This window comes from Macrobrachium nipponense, chromosome 1 (assembly GCF_015104395.2).
Source record: "Macrobrachium nipponense isolate FS-2020 chromosome 1, ASM1510439v2, whole genome shotgun sequence".
In the NCBI taxonomy this organism is placed as follows: Eukaryota; Metazoa; Arthropoda; class Malacostraca; order Decapoda; family Palaemonidae; genus Macrobrachium; species Macrobrachium nipponense.
In genome coordinates, this window is record NC_087200.1 from 168,394,236 (window position 1) to 168,418,120 (window position 23,885).

At 37.6% G+C, this 23,885-nt stretch overlaps 1 protein-coding gene across 1 annotated transcript in view; it reads right to left on the bottom strand.

The window, feature by feature from the left end:
• Positions 1–23,885, bottom strand: part of LOC135219807 (sodium/mannose cotransporter SLC5A10-like) — a 42,643-nt gene that overhangs the window by 7,211 nt on the left and 11,547 nt on the right. The window contains exons 2-8 of the mRNA XM_064256891.1: positions 13,309–13,380; positions 12,578–12,682; positions 10,736–10,900; positions 9,015–9,213; positions 8,548–8,768; positions 5,552–5,795; positions 3,821–4,043 (exon numbers count right to left, since the gene is read on the bottom strand). Of these exons, the coding sequence (XP_064112961.1) occupies positions 3,821–4,043; positions 5,552–5,795; positions 8,548–8,768; positions 9,015–9,213; positions 10,736–10,900; positions 12,578–12,682; positions 13,309–13,380 (1,229 nt within the window). The remainder of the gene's footprint in view (positions 1–3,820; positions 4,044–5,551; positions 5,796–8,547; positions 8,769–9,014; positions 9,214–10,735; positions 10,901–12,577; positions 12,683–13,308; positions 13,381–23,885) is intronic.

Consider the following 23,885-nt stretch of genomic DNA (forward strand, 5'->3'; position numbering starts at 1 on the left):
AACTGTTTGAAACAAGTGCCCCAAATATTTACATTTCTGATGGTCAAAAATCCCACTTTCAGTACAAATTTTTTCAGCATACTTTGAGGACGCAAATGTACCACAGGATGAAAGTATACTGGAAAGCAGATTAGAACTAATTCACTTACAACTGTAAGGGAGAAAATAAATAACTCCAATTAACAATTCTCAGTTTATGGGAGGTTCTAAAAGAAATAACATTGATTGGCTCAACATGGGGGAGTTATTATGTTGGTAGATTAGTCAAAGCTTTAGTGAGAAAAATCTCATACTAAGCAATATAGATGGGATCTGGAAGTAGAGAAAGTCCTTTGTTTTCTTAAAAGTGCTTGCATAGCAATAGTTCTTCCCTTCACAGGCAAGGACATCAGGAAGGGTGAATTTTTCTGGTCCTCCCGCGACAAGGCAACCACTTCACATAGGTCCCAGGATATTTTTCACTGCATGATAGCTGGAACTCGGTATACATAACTCCTTTGGCAAAACTATACCAAAGAGCCACTTGCATAACAGTGCTAACTTTGCTTTGTTGGTCTGGCTGGCTGTGTTCAAAATGTGCCCATGTAGTAACTAAGATGGGACAGTCCCTCTGAAAAACTTAGCAAACTCATACGGAAGTCATTTAAAGTACCATCCTGGATTAACTTTTTCTGCTGAGGCAGTTACGTTGTTGTGATCAGCCTGGAATGACAGCCCTCTTCAGAAACAACCTCTTAAAAATCATGTATCCTGCAAGCATGTCCTGGGAGTTTGTGTACGACTTTGCCAATTCATGATTTCCTTCCTGATTCAGTGATGCGTGAAAACCTTCCTCTACCCTGGAAGCATTATGACGGCAATAAAAGAGGGGAGGGGGGGGGGGGGGTGGTTCGTCTGTAAGGCCCCCATTTTTGTATGCAGTGCTTCCTAAACCCAAGAAGTTATTACCTTATTTACTTTCTAAAGATAAAGAATTTTTTTATGATTCTCCTTACCAGCAAATGGCCGGTTTAAGTGGGCGAATTTGTGTATTGGAGAAACTGTGATGGTTCAGATACTCTGCCAAGTATTATAAGTTAAATGCTCTGTCTTTTATGCAATATGGCTGAATATGATGAAATGATAAGTTTCGAAAAATGAGCTCTGTCTCGTCGGCAATATACTTCTTGACTCTCCAGATGAGTCATTCACTCAGGTGCAACAGAAATCTAGGCCCTCTGACATCAGTCTTCATGACCACCCTTTTGAGCTATGAGGACTTTACCAGAGCTATGTAAAACAAAATGGAAGAGCTCTGAATATGAAACTTTAATGTCTAACTGGGACTCTTAAATACTCCCAAAGGTACTATGTGCAATGACCATGTATCAGTGGAAATCTGACAGGTTAAAGGAAATGTCCAGCACCTCTTGGAAAAGGCCTACATATAAAGCAAGGTTCTTTCATCTGTTGGAATTGTTCTTCAAGACCACGAAGATGCAGACCTGGAAAGCTAAAAAGTTGAAGTATTCTCTTGGGTCCACCTTGCAGTTCTATTGAGTAGTTTGTGAAGTCATAGCTTAACTTAAAAACTAAACTACCCCTTTAAAAGTGAATAAAAATCCATTCCAGTACCCGCTACACTCTTGAAAAACTAAATGAAAGTTGAACATAATCAAGAGGAGCTTAAATAATAACAACAACAATGCAACATGCCCTCCTAAGATGGCCAACAAAGAAAGTTAGGTACTGAATCATTTACAATAAGTCTTGATGAACAGTGTCAATCAACTGACACTCGGAAGTGTCGGGGGAGGTCCCTCTATGAGGGTACCCAGGCTGAAGACTGTCAGCATTTTGAATCTGTGGTACAATTCTGACATGGACGTCAGATTCCAGAGGAGTTCTTGATACCAAAAGCTTACCGGGAGTACGCTGACTAACATCGTGCAAAAACTGTTTACAAGGATCATTAACCACTGTGCAGTTTTTCACAAATACAATCTTTAATTGAATTAATTTTTTGCACTGAGATAATAGTGATATTAAATAAAATGAGTAAGCATCATGAACAATCATTTTGTGATCTTGTGAATAAAAAAGCGGAAAATAAAATGAGTCAAAACTAAGAGTCATTAACGCTCTATATTTGTTAAACTTATCTCACACACTCATCGGTAATCACAGATGCAGAGGGATTGAAATCAAGGCCTGGTTCGACAGCAACAGCGCAAGCAGTAAAGACTATTGTTATAAATAAGAATTGCAGTTTATACTTTATTCAAATTAAGTAAGAACAGCTGTGTCACATTATTATTATTTGTCGCGGTAGTAGCAGATTGTTCCTTCCCGTAAGCCAGAAAATACAAACACGGGTCTTTGTTAATGACAGCATGTTTAGAGAGAGAGAGAGAGAGAGAGAGAGAGAGAGAGAGAGAGAGAGAGTACATTTTTACTTTTATCTTTATTACTCTTTATACCAGTTTATCAGTCACTAGAGTACAGAATATCTCAGATCGTGTGTTTCCTTGTGATAGCAGCTGATTAGATTAAAAAGAATAAACACATTTTGTAGTCAATAAAATCCCAAATAATCCTACTGATCGCAATTAACAGCCCAAAAATCGAATAAGTTTTCATTGCACCTCACATCATTGTTCCTTATATAACAAGTACAGTTGGAGCATGTTGGCCTCGTAATCTCGGGACCAGCGTTAGCTCCACACCAAAGGACGACTAGCTAGACCGTCTACTGGATGGTAACTGCCATGAGTGACGTCATGGTAGAGGGTTAGGGTTACCCGGCTGACGTACGACCGAGAGGCAATGAATGGCTTGTGGCAGGGCTGAAACCACCAAACTTTTACCTTTTTATCTTTAAAAGGGCGTTACTAATACTGTACCACACATTTTTATCACTATAAGTATTTAAATTTTGTAATACTACCTGAGTACCATATCAGCCCCGATGAATGACGTTTGTCTAGTAATCAATAGGGTGGAAAAGGTATGTATGATACCACAACTTATATTTAAGTTTTGTAATACTACCTGAGTACCATATCAGCCCTGATGAATGACGTTTGTCTAGTAATCAATAGGGTGGAAAAGGTATGTATAATACCACAGCCAATGCCATTCATTCAAGAGGGCTTTCCCCTACACGCATACCGCGTCCGGGTTGCCTGTTGTGCTGTGCTTTGTAAGCTTTTTTTGCACAATAAATTGTTTTCTCTCACTACGCAAACATTGCAAGAGATGGAAAACTGTGTACACAAATCGCTTCTTGATAATGTCTGACTTTTATTTGTTTCTGTTCACTAGTTTGTATTGTTCATGGTCTCCAAAAGCGACCTAGTATTGACCTATAAGAGACGTACGAATGATTTACAGATGTTCCTCCCGACAGCGAAGTCGTCAAAATTAATAAATCTTACAAACATGGATATCCTGTACTAAGGCGTTATCAAAAGGGGTACATGAACATTCTCGTTGGCATACATTTATAATATATCAATATAATGAGTTTTTGAATAGTCAGATCTTTATACTAGTGCAGCATGTCAGCATACCGAAGCCTTAAGCATCAACACAATCATTTACAGAAACCCTGTAGCCTATATAGTAATTGCGCACGGTTAAGTCCTTTGATATTTTGGGTATTACTAACGCATACATTTTACAATAACAAATAAAATACTGATAACTAAGACATATTTATGAGATATACCGCTAAAACACAAACACACATATAAGGCGCAACATGATTCCAAATAAGCCTTAGCCTATGCGTAACTACCACGAAAAACTACTGTGAATGACGGAGAAAATGATCACTTACTGAATCACTGGAATCCAGATGACAGAAATGACCACCAGAACCAGAACGAACAGTCGGCCCACGATGAGGAGCTCTGTGTCCGAAACTTCCTTCTTCTTCAGCAGCCTCTTCCTCCCCCACATCCAAACGTCGATGGTGAAGATGGTGGAGGCCGAGTTGAAGATGGACGTCAGAGAAGACATGAGCGCTGCCATCATCACTGCCAGCATCAAACCAGAGAGGCCTGAGGAAGGACAAGTGGTTGTCCGTGTATTTCTAGGCCTTGAGGCGCTTTCTTTTTTTCATGTCCGTGTACTGAATCCCAGATTGATGAGGGACACCAGAATGGACATGAAAGTTGACAGTGGAGGTAGGCAATAGAACGAATAGGACTAAAGAGAAGAAATTATTATCAGTAAACATTATTGGCTTGAAAGCTGGTTCAGCAAATGAAACTCAAATTGAAGGCAGAAGTCATCATCATATTGACATGCAGGTAAACAGGCCTCGAAGAAAGGAAATTATCATCAATGAATATCACTCATTTTTACCACCAATTAAATGATTGCAACATTAGAATTACATCTTAAACTGCACTATGCATTTTCATGTACCTAAGGAGAAAGTAACTGGCGCTATTTAAGTTGTTTGTGTATCCGAATTAAATAAACAAATGCAAAGATCAAGGGAAGTATTGAGATGAGATGTGGGAATGACTTATTCTTTTTCACATCACTGACGCCAGAAGGGAAAATAAGCTGAATATTTACATAGAGGCATATCAAGTTTAAATGGAACGAGGCATCAATATATTAAATTAACGTTTATACATAAATCCACACAAACATATTATATATATATATATATATATATATATATATATATATATATATATATATATATATATATGTATATATATATATATATATATCTATATATATGCATACACAATTGATAGGATATTTACATTATATATGCATGAGCTACAGTGATAGTACAATCGAGCATAAAAATGATTCACACCTCATAAAAGTAGGAAAAAAAATGGGTTTATATGTGGGAGAGGGATAAAAGCTTTCTTTGTACAGGACCAGTTAAACTGCCTTCCTCATAATCTACTGCATCTATACATTTCTTTCAAAATAGATGGATCGAGTTTCTACATTCCTTCCCTCTTTAAAACTGGATTCTAATATATTTCGTTCCATTATGTACTGGAACAACTTATCTCTTTATTCACTGTCAAACTGGTGGCGTGACTGTTTTCACTGACTCGAAAGAAAACTCGTTGGTTCTTTCTTTGACTCCACCTGAGTCAAAGTTAGATATTTTGTTAGTTTCAGTTTCTTGCGAACAGAGTACGAATTCTTATTCGCAGTGTTGCATGACTGTTAAGTTCGCTTATAAGATACATATTTCTTCTGAGAGCTGAAGATCACAGGGCAGAAAATAAATGAAATCAATGATTCCAGCCTGAAGGAATGAGAAACGGAATGATAAAATTATGTAGCCTTTAGCTTCTTATTTTATATGCATTAATTTCATAGCTTTTAAGTCTCTAAAAACGAACTTGACCCCGGAATGGAGCACACGTTGGGTTGCTCGTGGCACTAACGGAAGGCTTTATTTATTTCAAGGTTTACACCGAATGCTGGGCAATCAGTGATTGGGAAACACGGCATACGAACCAGAACTACTGGAGGACAACACTACTATTTTTTTTTTATAGCGCTGCAAAAGAGATATCTTTACCTGTCGGAAGAAGGTTCAGGACGAGCTCCACGTAAGCAATATCGCTGCAGCCGCTCGCCTTGTTACAAATCGATTTACAAACATCCGGCGCCGAACAACCGACAGTCTCTGGGAATAGAACTCTTGCAGCCATTCCCGGGAACACCAGCAACCACAAGGGTAAGAATTTCAGGTAAGAAGCGAGGATGCAGCCAGCTTTAGCATGTGACATGTTCTTGCTGGCTAGTGTTCGTTGCACAATGACCTGCAAAATATTAAAAGGGACGATCAAGGAGGCCTTCTTATGGGGTTACAGAATTCTATAATTTCGTTTTTGCAAATGAATTTCTGTTCCTTAGTAGAAAACACCCAAATTACTTCCGCAGGACCAGTGAATATCTGCATATATCATTTTTGTATGACATATAAATGACCAAGAAATTTTGTTTGTGATTTATCCTTGAATCACAACACAGGTTGTTCATCCAACAAAAAAATCAGTTTTTGAATACAAACTGCCTTGCAGTTCCTTATTTGCACCCGGTTACAAATATCTGCTTTGTTCTATGAAACTCTTCTCACAAATATTACTGATCGTCCAATAAAAACAAAAAAAATACGTGACAATACAGCGAGAAAATAAAACACTAGAAAATCATAACAACAAATACCCTGACGACTCACTTTTTTTGGAAGACAAAATATAAGATTAAAAATTATACTTTAATGAAGAGAGAGAGAATATGAATAGGGAAGAGTAAAAAGAATGAACATGGTTACAGCTGGGGGCCAAAGCAAAACTGCAAGGAACCTTAAGTAATGACTACAGTGCACTGCGTGAGGTGCACATACAATACTAACTCCCTACGGGGTATTTTCCCTATGGGTATAAATGTGATCTCTTATGCAGTGGTATAATTCCTAATCTATGTGACATGAATTAATTCTTTTGTTCACACTGCTTATCTCATAGCACGGTGTGATAAGGTTAACGGTGCCGGCAATGCCAGTGTGCTTAACGGACTACTCGGAGCGGTCATCGTAACTACCTCTACACCATATAACAATAGACCTAATAAGCTTAACAGTCAGAACAAACTTTTCAAAATAAGAATATTTGTTACAAAAAGCTTTCTTTGTATTTTGAAATGTTAGGCTGTGTTCAAACTGTATATATAACAATTAAAGAAAACTAAGAAGCCTAGGTTTTGGAACAAAATCTTGACATTAACACAAGTGTAATTGCATAGTGAAGAATTTGACAGCGTATGCAAGAGGAGGAAACTCAGAGTAAATGCGAGCAGGCGAAAAGGTTATGCGGGTAACTGAACGAGGATGAATGATGCGAGAGTAAAAGGGTTTATTTGTGTAGGTATTGAGGAATAACATAAAGGTAGGATGGCAGAAGAGGTGACTTCAGCAAGTCAGAGATTAGGATGTGCGCAAAAGATTGGAAATTGACTTGAATGCAATGATTGAACGACTGATTATTATGATGTCTAGTTCAGAAATTCAGCATCTTTTGAATTTGGACTTTTCTCAAAACATCACTGAGCTTCACGTTTTTCTATGTCAAGAGAGAATGCTATAAATAAATGCCTATGTAAACAGACTTAGCAAATATGTCGAATTTCGTTAGAAATCCTTCATTTCGTTGATATCCCACAAGGTTATCGATTTCCACGTTGTCACTCACAATTTCTGAGGTATTCTTAACATCAAAATGGATTTCTCCATTAAAGGGTCGTGTACGAAACAGCACACCAGAAAGTGCTCAACAGACAGAAGACAATCACAGTAATCACAGTCTGAGGCATCGCAACCTTCTGAAATATATTGATGGGTCCTGCAAGGATGCCCAAGCCTCAACTGGATCAAACTAATTTCGTTCATCCATGTCTCCTCTATGTAAGTGAAGTCTGGATGTTAAATTTAAATAAAAAATGGACTAGCAGAGATGAATTACCTGAAGTAAATGAAGCTAAAAAAAGAGCTGAAAGGGTAAGGAATGTAGATAGAGAGAAGTGGCAGAAAGCCTAGCATAGGAGAAATTATGATTCCGTGTTTCTCATGAGGTTCTTTTATGTGGAAAATTGAGGTGGATAGTTTCGCAAAGCGAGTGGAATGTCACGGAGACGCCGAATCTGACTGCGTTCTGAGGTCCCAATACAGCTATACTCTCATAATATCAGAAGTGACAGACAAAAGGGAATTTCATTTTTGTAATAAAAGGGTTTTCCCTATGGACGAACGAGTATCAGTATGCACAATGAATCTGGGGTCACTGTGGTTCGTGGCCATTTATTGTTCACTGAAAACATTTAAGCGTCAGTTGTTTTATATATATATATATATATATATATATATATATATATATATATATATATATATATATATATATATATATATATTGTGTGTGCGAGCTTTTTTCAATTTTAGGGATGTTCCAGACGATACTACCCAAAGATTCACGAGCCAACGGTATTTTGGCATTTCACAGAAGTTACCCATCCCAGATACAACATTGCAACATTGCTAAACTTATTTATTCGTACGAATAGTAGTATGGACTGTTTCAACCATCAGTCGTGTGTATTATATTTATTTACACAAAATCAGTAAAACTGAAAGTGCCAATATATATATAATATATATATATATATATATATATATATATATTATATATATATATAACATAATGCGTGTGTAGTGTGTATAACATGTTTTATAAAATTATAAACAATCCTGCAGGAAATCATACAATTCTCATAAGTCAAACACCTTAGAGGTAGGAGGAATGCAAGAGAAGAAGAAACAGTAAAGTTGTGCCAAGCAGCAAATGAAGAGGCAATAACAAGTGGTCTGGGAACCCTGTAAGTAACGAAGAAATTAATACCTGCAAAAATTGACTCGAGTTCCCATCCCTATTGGTGGAGAAGAGAAGCCAGAGGCTGCACAGTCAGTCCTCGACTGATATCAATACGTAAAGCAGTCTATAAAAAAGAAAGGAAGCTTACCTGGTCAGTGCACCAGTACCAGATGGAATTAATGGCAAGCCCAAACACCATTCCAGTCCAAGGGTAGTCGCTGGCACCGGGTGTTATAGTTCGAATCAGGCTCATGTAATCGGAGGGTGGTCTGTTACAAGTTTTGTTGGATTCATCGAATGCCCGATAAGTTGCCATGGCATAAGGGTATTTGTCGACCAAGTTTTGGAAACCGCCTACAGCCGCGAATGCTGCAGTAACGAAAAATGGAGAGAAAAATCTTACTGCAGAGGTGAAAGAACGGAGCAATGACCTTCAAGATATTGTGAAATATAGAAGAGGGTCCAGAATAAGGATCTTAGACCTGACGCATACTGAACAGCTTTTATTTTATCTACTTACAAAGTACCTTGCAGAAAATGATCATGTACCTAATCGCACATACATAGCAAACAACGTAACTAAAACAGGATAAGGAAAATCGATATTCATCTTACATTTTCCCATGAGGATAAATGCTCCAATGACCATCAGAATCGTCTGGACAAAGTCCGTCCACACAACGGCCGTCAAACCCCCAGCGATGGTGAAGAGAGCAGCAATGGCCAGCAGCAACACGATACTGATGTAGAGCCACCCTTCCGACGTCTTGTTTAGCGCCAATTGGATGAACAACGCACCAGCATATAAGTCAGCCTGGAAATATAGTGAAAAGATTCAGTCAGCACAAGAACGTTTGAATTAACCATTCAATGATCAATGTACATGTAAGTTACGAAAATACTCTCAAATAGTCTCTACATAATTTTGAATTTTCTTCATTCTCAATTCACATGAAAAAAAAATCCATCAAAAAAACAACTTACTGCACACTGGTAAAAGTAGTGAAAGAATAGAGAAGTGATAAAATTAAGACAGATAAAAAAATTTATGTACTCAGAAAATCAGACTTTTAACAACTTCTGCAAAATTACTTTCAAAATGAATTGGGAAAACTGTTAATATCCAAAGTTCGGGTGTGAAATATATAGAAATAGATAAATATATTCCAAAATCAAGTCGTTTCCCCCACCATAAGACAGCGCGTGCTGCCCCTCCCCTGACTCAGCATCTTTCAGTTACCAGGGAAACAATCATTATTTTTATCCCATTCCCACTCACCCTACCCTTGTAGTATCCTCCTCTCTCCAAGTGGCTTTATGTCATCTACCTTAGTCTTCTCTTCTGCACAACATCCACACACGTTCCAACCCAGACATGGTATCTCATTTTTTCTCCATATTTTTGCAGAAACTTTACTACAGTGTAGCTATAGGGCTGCTAACTATACTCGTCAGCGAGCGAGCGAGCACGCACACACACATATATACACAAAAAAGAAGCACATGTAAAAAAAACCATTGTCGATGCCTTTCCTACGGCCAGCGGAAACAGCTATATACGCTATAGAAAACATGGAGGGTCACCTTGAAGTGTTACTTAATCTCACTGTAAAATACCTAATCATGACTTGCAATTCCAAGCAACTTCCTATAACAGATCAAACGGAGGGACTTTATTTTTCTGGCACCACGGAAGTTCCGGAGGCTTGTATGTACCTCAGCAACCCACTCATCCTCAATCCGGGAATTTGGTACTTTATTTGAAGTTCGCTTCCGGTCAGCTCGGCCAATTCTACAGGTATGATCATTTCGTGGAAACTTGTGAATTTTATTTCTATTCAAAACCAAACGCAGCCTCTAAAGGTGAAAATCTACTTTTAGGTAAGTTGTGAACTTCCGGAAAGGCGAGTTAGCTTCTACAACAAAAATACTAACAGTTCCAAACTGAAGGTTAATTTCCATAGAAATCAATAACTCTAACGGTATATCAATGTAGTGATTCAACATCTCTCATGGCGGTATTTTACACCAATGGCAACTAACTAACGTTAATGGAGGACTGTGTTTGAACAATTTTCTGGTCTGCCAAATAGATGTCATTTTTGTGAAGTTGACGGTATAGAATGCAAGAACCTGTACGGAATTTTGCCAATGATAATTTCATATTACATTCATAAACAAACGTAACATTAATTCTTTTTACACAACACGTTCATAAAAAACGAGAAAATGTAAAATAATAAATAAAAACTAAAATATAAAAATGATAAGCTCATATTGACTTACCCTTCCGTAAATATATATAGATAAGAACAATAAGGTCATACCATACTTACTGATATCTTGGTGAAAATATACAGAAGGAGAGCGAGGAAAGCCAGGTATACTCTGATCCTCTGACCACCAAAGCGCTCCCTGAGGTATTCGGGCATCGTGTACACTCCCGAACTCATGTATACGGGTACGAAAAGCCATCCGAGGAGCATCAAAATATATACGGCCTGAGAAAAGAAAATTATCAGGTTATTTAAACGGTTTGTTATTAATACATAACAACACTGCGTCGATTCAACTCTCCTCTTAATAGCAAAAATGATTGAAGGCTTCATATATATATGTGTTTACTCGATACTCGTATATATATATATATATATAATATATATCTATTATATATATACATATATATATATATATAGATATAATATACTATATATATATATAAATATATATATAATATATATATATATATATATTTTACTGTAATGGGCATTATGTATGTACGTCCGTCCTCAGTCATTCAATCATGGCCAAACGGCTAGTCCGATCATGAAACTTGGCAGGGTTATAGTGGGGAACCCCTAAGATGGTTTGTAATGGGGTTTCATCCTACCTCACCCCACCTCCGAAGGGGGCGGGGGTAGAAGCCATTCCCTGAAACGGAGCCGATTCTGCCCGTGAAACAGGGCTGGTTATGCCCGTAGACTTAGTTACTTTAAGAATTTATCATACATAATTTCTGTATCCATACGACTTATCATTTGGAAAAAAATACTATAGGGTAAACATCAATGACATCAAAGAGGGTGGAGCTTGAGAAGGGGGTTGACAGAGAGAGAATGAGGAGAGGAAGTGAGAGAGAGAGAGTAGATAGGGTTTTAGGGAGGGTTAGAGAGAGAGACAGAGACTGAGAAGAGTGGGTGTTTGGGAGAAGAGAGAGAGAGAGAGAGAGAGAGAGAGAGAGAGAGAGAATTGGTACTAGTGAGAATAAAGAGGGAAAGAGACAATGATGGTTGGAGAGAGAAAAGAGAGAATAAGAGAAAGGAGCGGAGAGTAGAGGGGGTGTTAGGTAGGAGAAAGATGGAAAAATGAGAGAGAGAGAGAGAGAGAGAGAGAGAGAGAGAGAGTTGGGATTAGTGTGAAGAAAGAGGGAAAGAGACAGATGGTTGGAGAAAAAAAGGAGTGAGAGGGCGAGAAAGAGAAAGAGTAGAAGGGGTGTTAAGTAGGCGAAAGATGGAAAAAGTGTGAGAGAGAGAGAGAGAGAGAGAGCAAGTTTAACAGCTGTCATTCAGAGTTATCCCAAGCAGAGCTGGGTTGGTCACCTAGTATATATAATAGGTGTTATGTCTGTCTGTCTGTTCGTCCGTCTGTCATTCAATCACGGCCAAACGGCTGGTCTGATAGGCATGAAACTTGGCAGGGTATTGGTGGGTACCCCTAAGATGGTTTATAATGGGGTTTCATCCTATCTCCCCTCCTAACCTCTGAAGTGGGTGGGAGTGAGAAGGGACTCCCTGGAATGGAGCTGGTTCTGCCCGTGAAACGGGGCTGGTTATGCCCGTAGACTTAGTTATTTTTCTGTATACATATGTTTGCTAGTATATATAATATATGCATATATATACTTATTATATATATACACGTGTGTATGTTTGTGTGGGGGATGGCAAGGTCGAAGAACCTTAGACCTTGGGGGAATGGTTTGTGTGTGTATGTGTGTGTGCGTGTGTGGAGAGAGAGAGAGAGAGAGAGAGAGAGAGAGAGAGAGAGAGAGAGAGAGAGAGGAGATTTTAAATCTTTTGCATTATCCATGAATACTTACTAGATAGGTGTGTTTATTTAAATGATAACGCAGCATTTCCTCACAGCCCTGAAAGAAGCAACAGAAAACCGACACTTACACTTTGTTCATAGCCAGCCACCGCTATGCCCGAAGCCGCTCCGGATCCAGCCAAACCAATGAAATGCCCAGAGCCAATGTTGCTGGCAAAAAGAGACGCCCCCACCTGTCATGGGAGAGGGAACCATCAATAGATAGGCAGACAAATAATCCTCCAAAAACTGTAAAGTTAGAATCTAAAGTAAAATAAAAAACAACTCGGCAAGAACTGACAGTTAACGGAATTGATATAAATAACAGAAACTGAACTTTTTCAATCGCCAGTCTTAAACATGTGCATGAAAAGACCAAATGAAAACTCAAGGTTTCTCAAATAAATACAGAAGGAGAAAGGCTAAATGGGAATTCAGTAACTCACTAAATGTTACGGGAAAAAGATCAGATTAGAAGGTAACGTCTGAATTTATACAAAGGCCGACCTAAAATCACTTCAGAGTCACTTAAAAATGTAAAAGAAAAAAATTAAGTAAAATGCGAGCACCTGAATATGAAAAAGAAAGGTGCCCTTTTAAGCACCACTTTAATAATAATATAAAGGGCATTTAAAATGAACAAATTAGATCGAAGAGTTGCTTCAGTATATACAAAAAGGGGAGAACACGTAAAAAAAAATACAGAGAAACCTAAAACAATGCAAATGTAAAATAAATACCCAACGTTGTAAATTTCCTGACAAATATGTAACAAAACAGTTACAAGATGTAACTGGCAACCGACAAATGCAGTACTTACGGGTATCCAGTGCATATTTCTGGAGGCCAAGAAGTACCCAGAGACACTCGCATTTTTGCTCTTGTATGAGGACTGAAAGAAAAGAAGAAATATAATAATAATAATAATAATAATAATAATAATAATAATAATAATAATAATAATAATAATAATACCACACCCATGGCTAATAGAATGCCTGAAAAATATATGGGGCAGAGGAAAACACATCAGCTTCCTCAAAAAATACAATGCGCAACCGGAATACAATACTTACAAGTTCTGGAATAAGACTAGCAGAGGTTAATATCAGGAGAGGGATCTTCCAGGGCGACTCACTGTCCCCACTACTCTTCGTAGTAGCCATGATTCCATGACAAAAGTACTACAGAAGATGGATGCCGGGTACCAACTCAAGAAAAGAGGCAACAAAATCAACCATCTGATGTTCATGGACGACATCAAGCTGTATGGTAAGAGCATCAAGGAAATAGATACCCTAATCCAGACTGTAAGGATTGTATCTGGGGACATCATGGATGGAGTTTGGGAATAGAAAAATGCGCCTTAGTCAACATATAAAAAAGGCAAAAGTAACGAGAACTGAAGGGATCAAAACTACCAGATGGGAGCAACATCAAACACATAGATGAGACAGGATACAAATACCTGGGAATAATGGAAGGAGGGGATATAAAACACCAAGAGATGAAGGACACAATCAGGAAAGAAATATTGCAGAGACTCAAGGCGATACTCAAGTCAAAACTCAACGCCGGAAATTATGATAAAAGCCGATAGAAACAACCATGGGCGAGTGCCAGTAATCAGATACAGCGCAGAATAGTGGAATGGTCGAAGGCAGAACTCCGCAGCATAGATCAGAAAACCAGGAAACATATGACAATACACAAAGCACTACACCCAAGAGCAAATACAGACAGACTATACATAACACGAAAGGAAGGAGGAGGAGGATACTAAGTATAGAGGACTGCGTCAACATCGAAACAGAGCACTGGGGCAATATCTGAAAACCAGTGAAGACGAGTGGCTAAAGAGTGCATGGGAAGAAGGACTAATAAAAGTAGACGAAGACCCAGAAATATACAGAGACAGGAGAATGACAGACAGAACAGAGGACTGGCACAACAAACCAATGCACGACAATACATGAGACAGACTAAAGAACTAGCCAGCGATGACACATGGCAATGGCTACAGAGGGGAGAGCTAAAGAAGGAAACTGAAGGAATGATAACAGCGGCACAAGATCAGGCCCTAAGAACCAGATATGTTCAAAGAACGATAGACGGAAATAACATCTCGCCCATATGTAGGAAGTGCAATACGAAAAATGAAACCATAAACCACATAGCAAGCGAATGCCCGGCACTTGCACAGAACCAGTACAAAAAGAGACATGATTCAGTGGCAAAAGCCCTCCACTGGAGCCTGTGCAAGAAACATCAGCTACCTTGCAGTAATAAGTGGTACGAGCACCAACCTGAGGGAGTGATAGAAAACGATCAGGCAAAGATCCTCTGGGACTATGGTATCAGAACGGATAGGGTGATACGTGCAAACAGACCAGACGTGACGTTGATTGACAAAGTCAAGAAGAAAGTATCACTCATTGATGCCGCAGTACCATGGGACACCAGAGTTGAAGAGAAAGAGAGGGAAAAAATGGATAAGTATCAAGATCTGAAAATAGAAATAAGAAGGATATGGGATATGCCAGTGGAAATCGTACCCATAATCATAGGAGCACTAGGCATGATCCCAAGATCCCTGAAAAGGAATCTAGAAAAACTAGAGGCTGAAGTAGCTCCAGGACTCATGCAGAAGAGTGTGATCCTAGAAACGGCACACATAGTAAGAAAAGTGATGGACTCCTAAGGAGGCAGGATGCAACCCGGAACCCCACACTATAAAATACCACCCAGTCGAATTGGAGGACTGTGATAGAGCAAAGAAAAAAAAAATAATAATAATAATAGTACTTTATTAAAAGTACAGGCTACTTCAGCAGCGTTACACATGTAGAGATTCGTCACTATTTTCCGAATAGCGTCTTTTTCCGTGCTACTTAAACAGGCGCGCCTATAGAGGTAATGATCAAATAAAGTGTCAAAATCGGTGTATATTTTGACACCATTTGATCATGACCTCTATAGGCGCTCTACTAGCCTGTTTAAGTAGCACGGAAAAAGCCGCTATTCGGAAATTAGAGAAGAATCTCTACAAGTGTAACGCTGCTAATATAGCCATTACTTTTAATAAAGTATCTCGAGAGAGGGTCCTTGCTTCCTACGTACAATAATAATATAATAATAATAATAATAATAAGTATAATACTAATAATAATAATAATAATAATAATAATAATAATAATAATAATAATAATAATTAAAAAGAGGAAGAAACTGATGCCATGGTGATCACTACCTCGCTCCTTGTTTACGAACGACGGTGATGATGATGTTTTAGCCCTGAATAAGGAGGAAGAGAGGAAAACAATGCCACAAAGAACGAGACTAAAAATGCTAAGAAGAAAAATCAGCGTTTAATAGCCGCGTTCCGGCCATCAGTCATACACCAGAGGAACAGTCAATGTTCCAAATAAAAATCAAGGACGCTGGTGACAAAGCCGAGACAGAGGGGAAAAAATAAATAAAAGGAAATAAAAGAAGGGAAGATATTTGATGTTTTAACTGACCCCCTCGAAAACCATCATAATTTTCACACACATGGTTGGAAAAAAACCCTCATAAATAAATATAAAAATAAAACAATGAATAAATAAATACGAAAAAATGGCTTCTGAAAATGGGGTTGAACAAAGGGGTCTGTCACCCACGTCGGATTACTGTTTACTGTCACGTTGAAATCACCATCATCATTTCTACCAAAACCTCTCCTCCCTCACTTCGGCGCCACAAAACAATACGTTATAAAATTTCAGTGGGTTCATAATCTCTCTCAAATCTCACACAATATCTATTATATATATTACGTATGTGTATATTTGTTTTATACTCACACTATATATATATATATATATATATATATATATATATATATATATATATATATATATCTATATATATATGATAAATAACTTGATCACGAATATATATAACGTTGGTGTTATGTATAAATAAAGGTATTGCCAGGATTTTTTTTTATTTTTTCATTTTTCTCCGTGGCATTGCCTTATATATATATATATATATATATATATATATATAATAATATATATATATAGATATATATATATACATACATACATACATATATGCGTGTGTGTATGTATATACATATATACATAAATAGATAGATAAGGAAACATTTAAACTACTAACTACTAAGGTCGTATATAATGAAATATATACCACCTTTTTTTATTCCACGACTGCAAAATTTTTTCAGTAATTTACCTTTCATCTTTCTTCATATTAATATTGATTTCTGCTCTGTCAATGTAAGCAACGTCAGTTTCCCTCGCATGCTTTGACAATCAATCTCATAATGAAAAATATAGTCATCAAAATTTTCACCTCTCATTTTCCATTAGAAAATTATTTCTTAATTAACCTCTCTCTCCTTATGATGCCCCTCATAGATTTAGAATGGTGTCATTTTTTTTATCTCTATCTTTAAACCATGAACTTAAACTTGATGAATTAACTTTGCAAGATAGCTTTAGATAAATCCAGCCTCGCTCCAGGGCAACCCGTAAAGCTTTGTAAGGAAAAATAATGATGCAGACAAACTCAATCTACACTTCCAGTCTCCAGAACTCGATACTAAGGAAGAAATCAGCACCTCAAATTCACGCCGCTGCAGGAGATAAGGTTGTATCATATTCTAAGTGTTCTAATAGCGAGAATCCGGAACGCCTCTGTAGAGCTTGAGCAAGGAATGAGACGGGGATAACAATCAAGATCGCATGACGACTACGGTTGCTAACATAACAATGATTACATTACTGGCATTATTGTTATTATCATTAGGAATATTTTAAATCTTATCAGGGGTTCATTACCAAACCCGAAACTTGAGCCATTTTGGGCCAAAAAAAGTGATTCATTCAAAACTTGAACCATTTTAAGTAAAAAATCGACTCACAGTGATTCAATCAAAATTTTGAAGATTCAAATTACTCACCCAACCACCCGCTCCTGGTTAGCCACACCAACAAATTTCCCCATCAAATTCAAAATACCTCCTTACTCTTCCACACTCAGTTTTCCCTCAATCCCATAACATTCCGCCTCTCACAATGGAGGGGAGGGGGTTGTTCAATTTTACCTTGCACTTTCTTTTTCCCGTTTTTTCAGGCTTGGGGTAAATATAAGTATCGAGCTTGCTTTACCTATCAATTGTACCCTGTTTATTTCTTTCAACGTAAGTATCTAAATCAGTAAAAAAAATGCTCTTGCAGTTTCAGCGCCAAGGCTAACAATACCAATGCACAACTGTAACAGATGACTTCCATATGACCATGATTTTTGAATCGATGGAAATATCTCCGCCCCTCAGAAATTCCCCAGTAAACATTCCAATAGGACTGAGTTGCAAGAGACATTCAGACGAAGATTTTCTAAACTATGCAGAAGTGCGAAGTTGCCGTCACAAAGACACTTCTTCCCTAGGCTAGCCACGACAGAAATCAAGAAGCATAAAGTGATCCAAATAGTAACTGTCACGCACGGACTCCCATTTGAACTGCACGGATGATGACCGTCTACTGACCTTTTTGAAGTAGGATATCGCAAAGCTTAATCCCTCAATGGCTGGAACCAACCATATACGAGTATTGTGGGTAATCCTTGGATTTTTTGGCTCGACGTCCCGTCAGTATTTGCTTTATTCTGGATTTATACAGAAACTACTAGTTCGGGTCCCACTGCGTTGGTCATCTGTTGTCTTTCTTTTACATGTTTCCCTCAAAGATATCCTACGTATGGATGCTAGTTATCTATCCCATCGGTATTTCAATTAAGATGGGTGTGTGTGATACACACACACACACAGAATAGCACAATTCACAATCATGCTGAAGACTCACATTTCTCTCCTTCACAGACTCTACATTGACAATATAGAGGTCGTGCACTCCAGTTCTTCATTTTGTCGATAACATCCTTCCAGCTCTAACCAGATGGTATGAGGGATTTATTTTTTTTTTTAATTTCACTATGCTAAAAGTGAGAAAAATTACAAAAACCAGTTATTCTCACAAAGATAAGACGAATTTGTGTAACTTTTCTTCATGTAATAATAAGAATAAACAAGGTAAATCTATAACAGGAAATTAACAGAACAATTGACATTGCAGAGCATAGCAAACCTTGCGAACCAACTCTACATAAAAAGGCTTAAAAATTCATCGCTGAAACAAATAACCCAGTTTACACAGATAAAAACATTTCATAACAGAAACGCAGTTTTAGAGCGAGTCCACAGATTTTACAGACATAGAGGAGAGGGGATGGGATCAGAGAGTTCATAATGAACTTAGACCCTAATTATCTAGCCTATTGCTGACACAAAAGCCGTACCAAGACCCTTCAGAGCAATAATCATGTCGCAACCGCATGGCTAAACCTCCCAGCCCTGCCAGTCTTCATAGTCAATGATTATCTGGGCAGTAGGAAGGGCCTCGTCGGTGCGACATTTGAACCTCTTGTGGACTCATTAAAACCAACGATAAGCATTAACTGCACTATACTTAGGGAAACCTATAATAGTTCGTGACGTTGTTTTAAAATGTAAGAAAACTACTTTCCAGCAAATACATTTCGTTTCTCTTTCTCCCTCTCTCTCTCCCAAACTCAAATTTGTAAGTAAGCTATAAAGAGGTAACTTAATTACAGCATAAAACGCCTTTCTTCCTTTACGACAAGTCTGCAGATGTAAGGTTGATGGCCCAGGTTCCTTTTCTTGATCCTCAACTGACGCTGGTCACTATTCTCAGCCGGGTCGACTGGTTGCTGTTAGACCGGGTTAAACCAACTAACTCCAAGAGAAGTGAAACATAAATGATACACTCAAGGCCTAAAGAGCAATGAAACGATTAATAGGTTTTATGAATCCCTATTACCCATCACCCACACACGCATGCGCGCTAAAATTGATTGTAAAGTGTAAACAAGGCCTTGTGAATAAACGTTTCTTCTTTAACGCCATGTAGGCAGTTAAATTACTGACAATAACAACCGTAAAAGAATTGCCATTCTGCATTTCTTCTCCGTGAATATCTAGAGAAACAAGGTTTCATTATTCTTTAGAAATTGAAGGGCGACTGACTGCATTACCTGATCACGTGATGGCTCTCCTGAGGGTCTGTCGGGAAGGTTTCGTTTGCAGGATGTAGTGGGAGGGCAGTTAGGGTGGGTGGAGTAGGAACAAACAAACGGCTTTCACTAAAGCCGTTTAGAAAATGAGGACATAATTATACTAGATAGTTGTGTGGTATAGAACGAGTAAGAATTTTGTATAGCACATATACACATAGACACACACACAATAATATATATATATATATATATATATATATATATATATATACATATATATATATATATATACATATATATATATATATATATATATATATATATATATATATATATATATATATATATATATAGACACGGGTAATCTTCTTTAGGCACGAACGATATGAGGTTGATTCCGATTGTATTCCACATAGGAAAATAAAAATGGTATATCTCAGAAAATGCCTAATAGTTTCGTCCTCCAATGGACCTCTTCTTGGAGCGTATATACCATTTTTCATTTTCCTATGTGAAATACAATCGAATATATATACATTTATATATATATATATATATATATATATAATATATATATATAATAATATATAATATATCATATATGATTTATATATAACATACATAATATATATAACACTTTAACACGTGATTCGTTTATCTTACATCACAACGGGTGAGAAAAAATAAGAGACGGGGTGTAGGTCCTGACCTGTTCCGAGTTTCTTTCCAATCCACTGACAAAGGACTGATGCACAGTTTGTAATCAATATAGTATATACAACAGAGAAGGTACTGACGAACATGCACAACCGTTTGAGACTACGACTCCACCACTGACAGGGAATAAAGGAAGCAAAATTAGTCATTTTGCTAACGTTACAACATTAATCATCTGCAAATATTCAAACGTTACATAAAAATTCAAATGGACGATAAATGGGCCTATACTTATTACCTTTTTACGGTACTTTTTCTTTCATTGCACATGCGTGTGCATCCAAGGATTTTCAGTTATTCCGTGTCTAAGCAAGACATCGGAAATATCATGACACACACACAATAACCTTGGTCCACACTTTCCTAGTGTCTCTGGGATCTCACCTCAGCCACAGCACTTTCCCACAGATCATTCAACATCATTGAAGCAGATTGATTTGCCTTTGTTTTCAAAGATAGGTTTACGCTCTTTAGTAGGGATAAATTTAACGTAGTCATCCTGTACAGTGTACAGACAGCTACTGTAATTTGTCATTATTTCGGGGTTTCTGGGAACTGAGTTGCCATGAGCCTCTTGATTTTTAATTGGAATCGCCCAAATAATGCCTTGAATGTTACACTGGCGGAATAACATAGGTGTTTGATAATAATAATATATATATATATATATATATATATATATATATATTATATATATATATATATATGATCAATACTAAAATAATATATATATAGATATATATACACACAATTTATATATAAAAAAAACCAGTTACGGCAAAAACTACGTCTTTGATTATAAGATATTTTATTGGTACAATCAATCATTCCCCTCAATATTCTTAAATTGTCTTGAAATGTATGCATTGCATACAAAATTAACAAACCAGTAACTGCTAGCTTCCATCTGAGATAAGGCCTGTGTTACTTTCATAAGATATGCATAAATAGCAGTTATATGAGAGTTAACATCAGACCTGAAATATCCGTTATCACTCCGTGATCGAAATACGTATTATACACATACTACTATTTGCTGCAAAGATAGATAGGTAAACAGATAGACAAAGAATGCAAGGGTTTTTCTGATATCGTGGCTCTAGAAATGAAATGTCAAGTGTTGATGGGAGATGCTAAGAGCTGATAGCGCAGCAGATGGCCTGCGGCCCTTTGTGGTAAGAAAGGAAGGGACTGGGAGGCGCACAGCGACGAGGGCAAATGGTGGAAGACACCCTCAGCATCGATCAAGGGATGTGCTCCTGGATAATAACGTTGAGAATTAAGAAAAAATCAGTGTCGTGTTTATTCAGTATTTATTAACATTCTTTCATACAAAAGCAGAAACACTATTGACGGTCAATTATTCCGTATACTGTTATGTAAGCTGAACATTGCCGTAATAGTTTCTGTATTAGGGAAGAGTCGTCAGTTGTTTGTGTGTGTGTGTGTGTGTATATGTATATATATATATATATATATATATATATATATATATATATATACTATTCAGTTTGGCACGTAAAGTAATCTCGTTGTCGGAATGCTGAACGCAACTGGTAACTCCGTTCTATTAAGTTCTCGCAGCGGCGAAAAAAAAGAGGCGGGGAAGTTGCGAGCCTCAATTTCGTCACCTCCCCCCCGTCAGTTACTTCCCCAGAAACTTCGCGACCAAGGTCACGAAGGAAAACCTGTACTTAGCGAATAAGCGTTTTATGAATGTGCACTTTTTACTTTAGAACTCTATAAAGATTGTCTTCTCTATAACTGTATCGATGCAACGGGATAAATGTAGGCAATGCATTGACTGTGTTCATGAAGTATAATATATCTAAGCGTCATGATGCATTATTATTTTTATTATTATTCCCCAAAATAAACCGGCATTCTTACAAAAACAAGATTATGGACTTCCATAGTAAGCTTCCACAAAATAATATTCCATATGGAAATCAATACAAACAAGAGGGAGGTAAAATTGTATATTCGCATATTGAATAATGAATAGAGTTGAGTGCATGTTAATAATTGCAATTAGAAATTTTCAATAAAGCCAAACTATTACACACACACATATTATATATATATATATATATATATATATATATATATATATATATATATATATATATATGTGTGTGTGTGTGTGTGTGTGTGTGTGTATGTATATATATTAAGATGATATTAAAAGGGAAAAGATAAGTATACTTAGTTTAACCAGACCACTGAGCTGATTAACAGCTCTCCCGAAGGATTAGGTATTTTTACGTGGCTAGGAACCAATCGGTCACCTAGTAACGGGACCTACAGGTTATTGTAGGATCCGAAACACATTATATCGAGAAATGAATTTCTATCACCAGAACTAAATTCCTCTGATTCCCCGTTGGCCGAGTCGAGAATCGAACTTCGGACCACCGGATTGGTAGCCGAGCGCAAACACCACTCGTCCAACGAAGAAAGGGAGGGCTACTGAAGATATGTTAATGTGTTTGCTTTAACCAGGGTATAACTAAACATTAGGGCGCTTATATGCATATGCACTAAAAGTACAACCTTCGCCCCCCGCCCACAATCTTCCATTTACGGGGCATCACGGCGAGTCTCAGCATTTATGTGTTTTTACGAAGTGAGTATATATCAAGTGTGGAGTATCTGTCATTGGGATAACCCTAAGCTACATATTATGTTGAAGCCTTTAAGCGTATTCATGTGACTCAACGAGTACCGTTATATCTAAGCATTGGATATATCCAATTACTGGAGAGTATGAGGCCATCTGAGTGTATTTAATTGCTGAGGGTATGTACACAGCAGACTGGGGAATGAAGATTATTGAAAATACATTAGTAAGTGACTGACTAAAAGATTCTTTTATATGCAAATTTTTTCCTTTATTGAAATTTATTAAAATTTGGGCTACAATGCCAAGCACTGGGGCACTTTTAGCTATTGTGTGCTAAGGTGAAAAGAGGAAGTTGGAGCAACTGGAAAGGAAGAAAGAAGTGGGACAGAGGTCAAGTGGGAGCAGCTAGGGGCAGAAGGGACGTTGCAAACAATAGCAAAGCTTACAGCGCACCACATGAGGTGCACTGGCGGCACCAGGTTAAATCAAGGCTTCTCTTTAAAATAGTACCAGTTAATCTCTTTTCGGGTTGTACATATAGGTGCCATACGGTAAACGGGTATGTGTTTTTACAAATGTGTCATTTGCATATATGAAAAACACTGTTGAATGTTTCCTGCCGAATACTACTGGTTACAAGAAATGTTTAAATTACCAGAGAGAGAGAGAAGAGAGAGAGAGAGAGAGAGAGAGAGAGAGAGAGAGAGATGGGAACTGGGGACCACTTACAGTCACTAAACCAGTACTAAACTAACGAAAAATTTCAAGACTCTAGTCTTGGAATTAAGATATTTGATCAATTTCCTCGTTTTTGGGAAATCCCACCAAAGAGCTCGCCTCCTTGTAAACATTTTCTCTCTTGAGCTCATGCTTTAAAAATTCTCCGCACTAGGTACCCAGGGGCAAGAGGAAATACACAGGACAACGAGCGTTTTGTGTTCATATTTGAT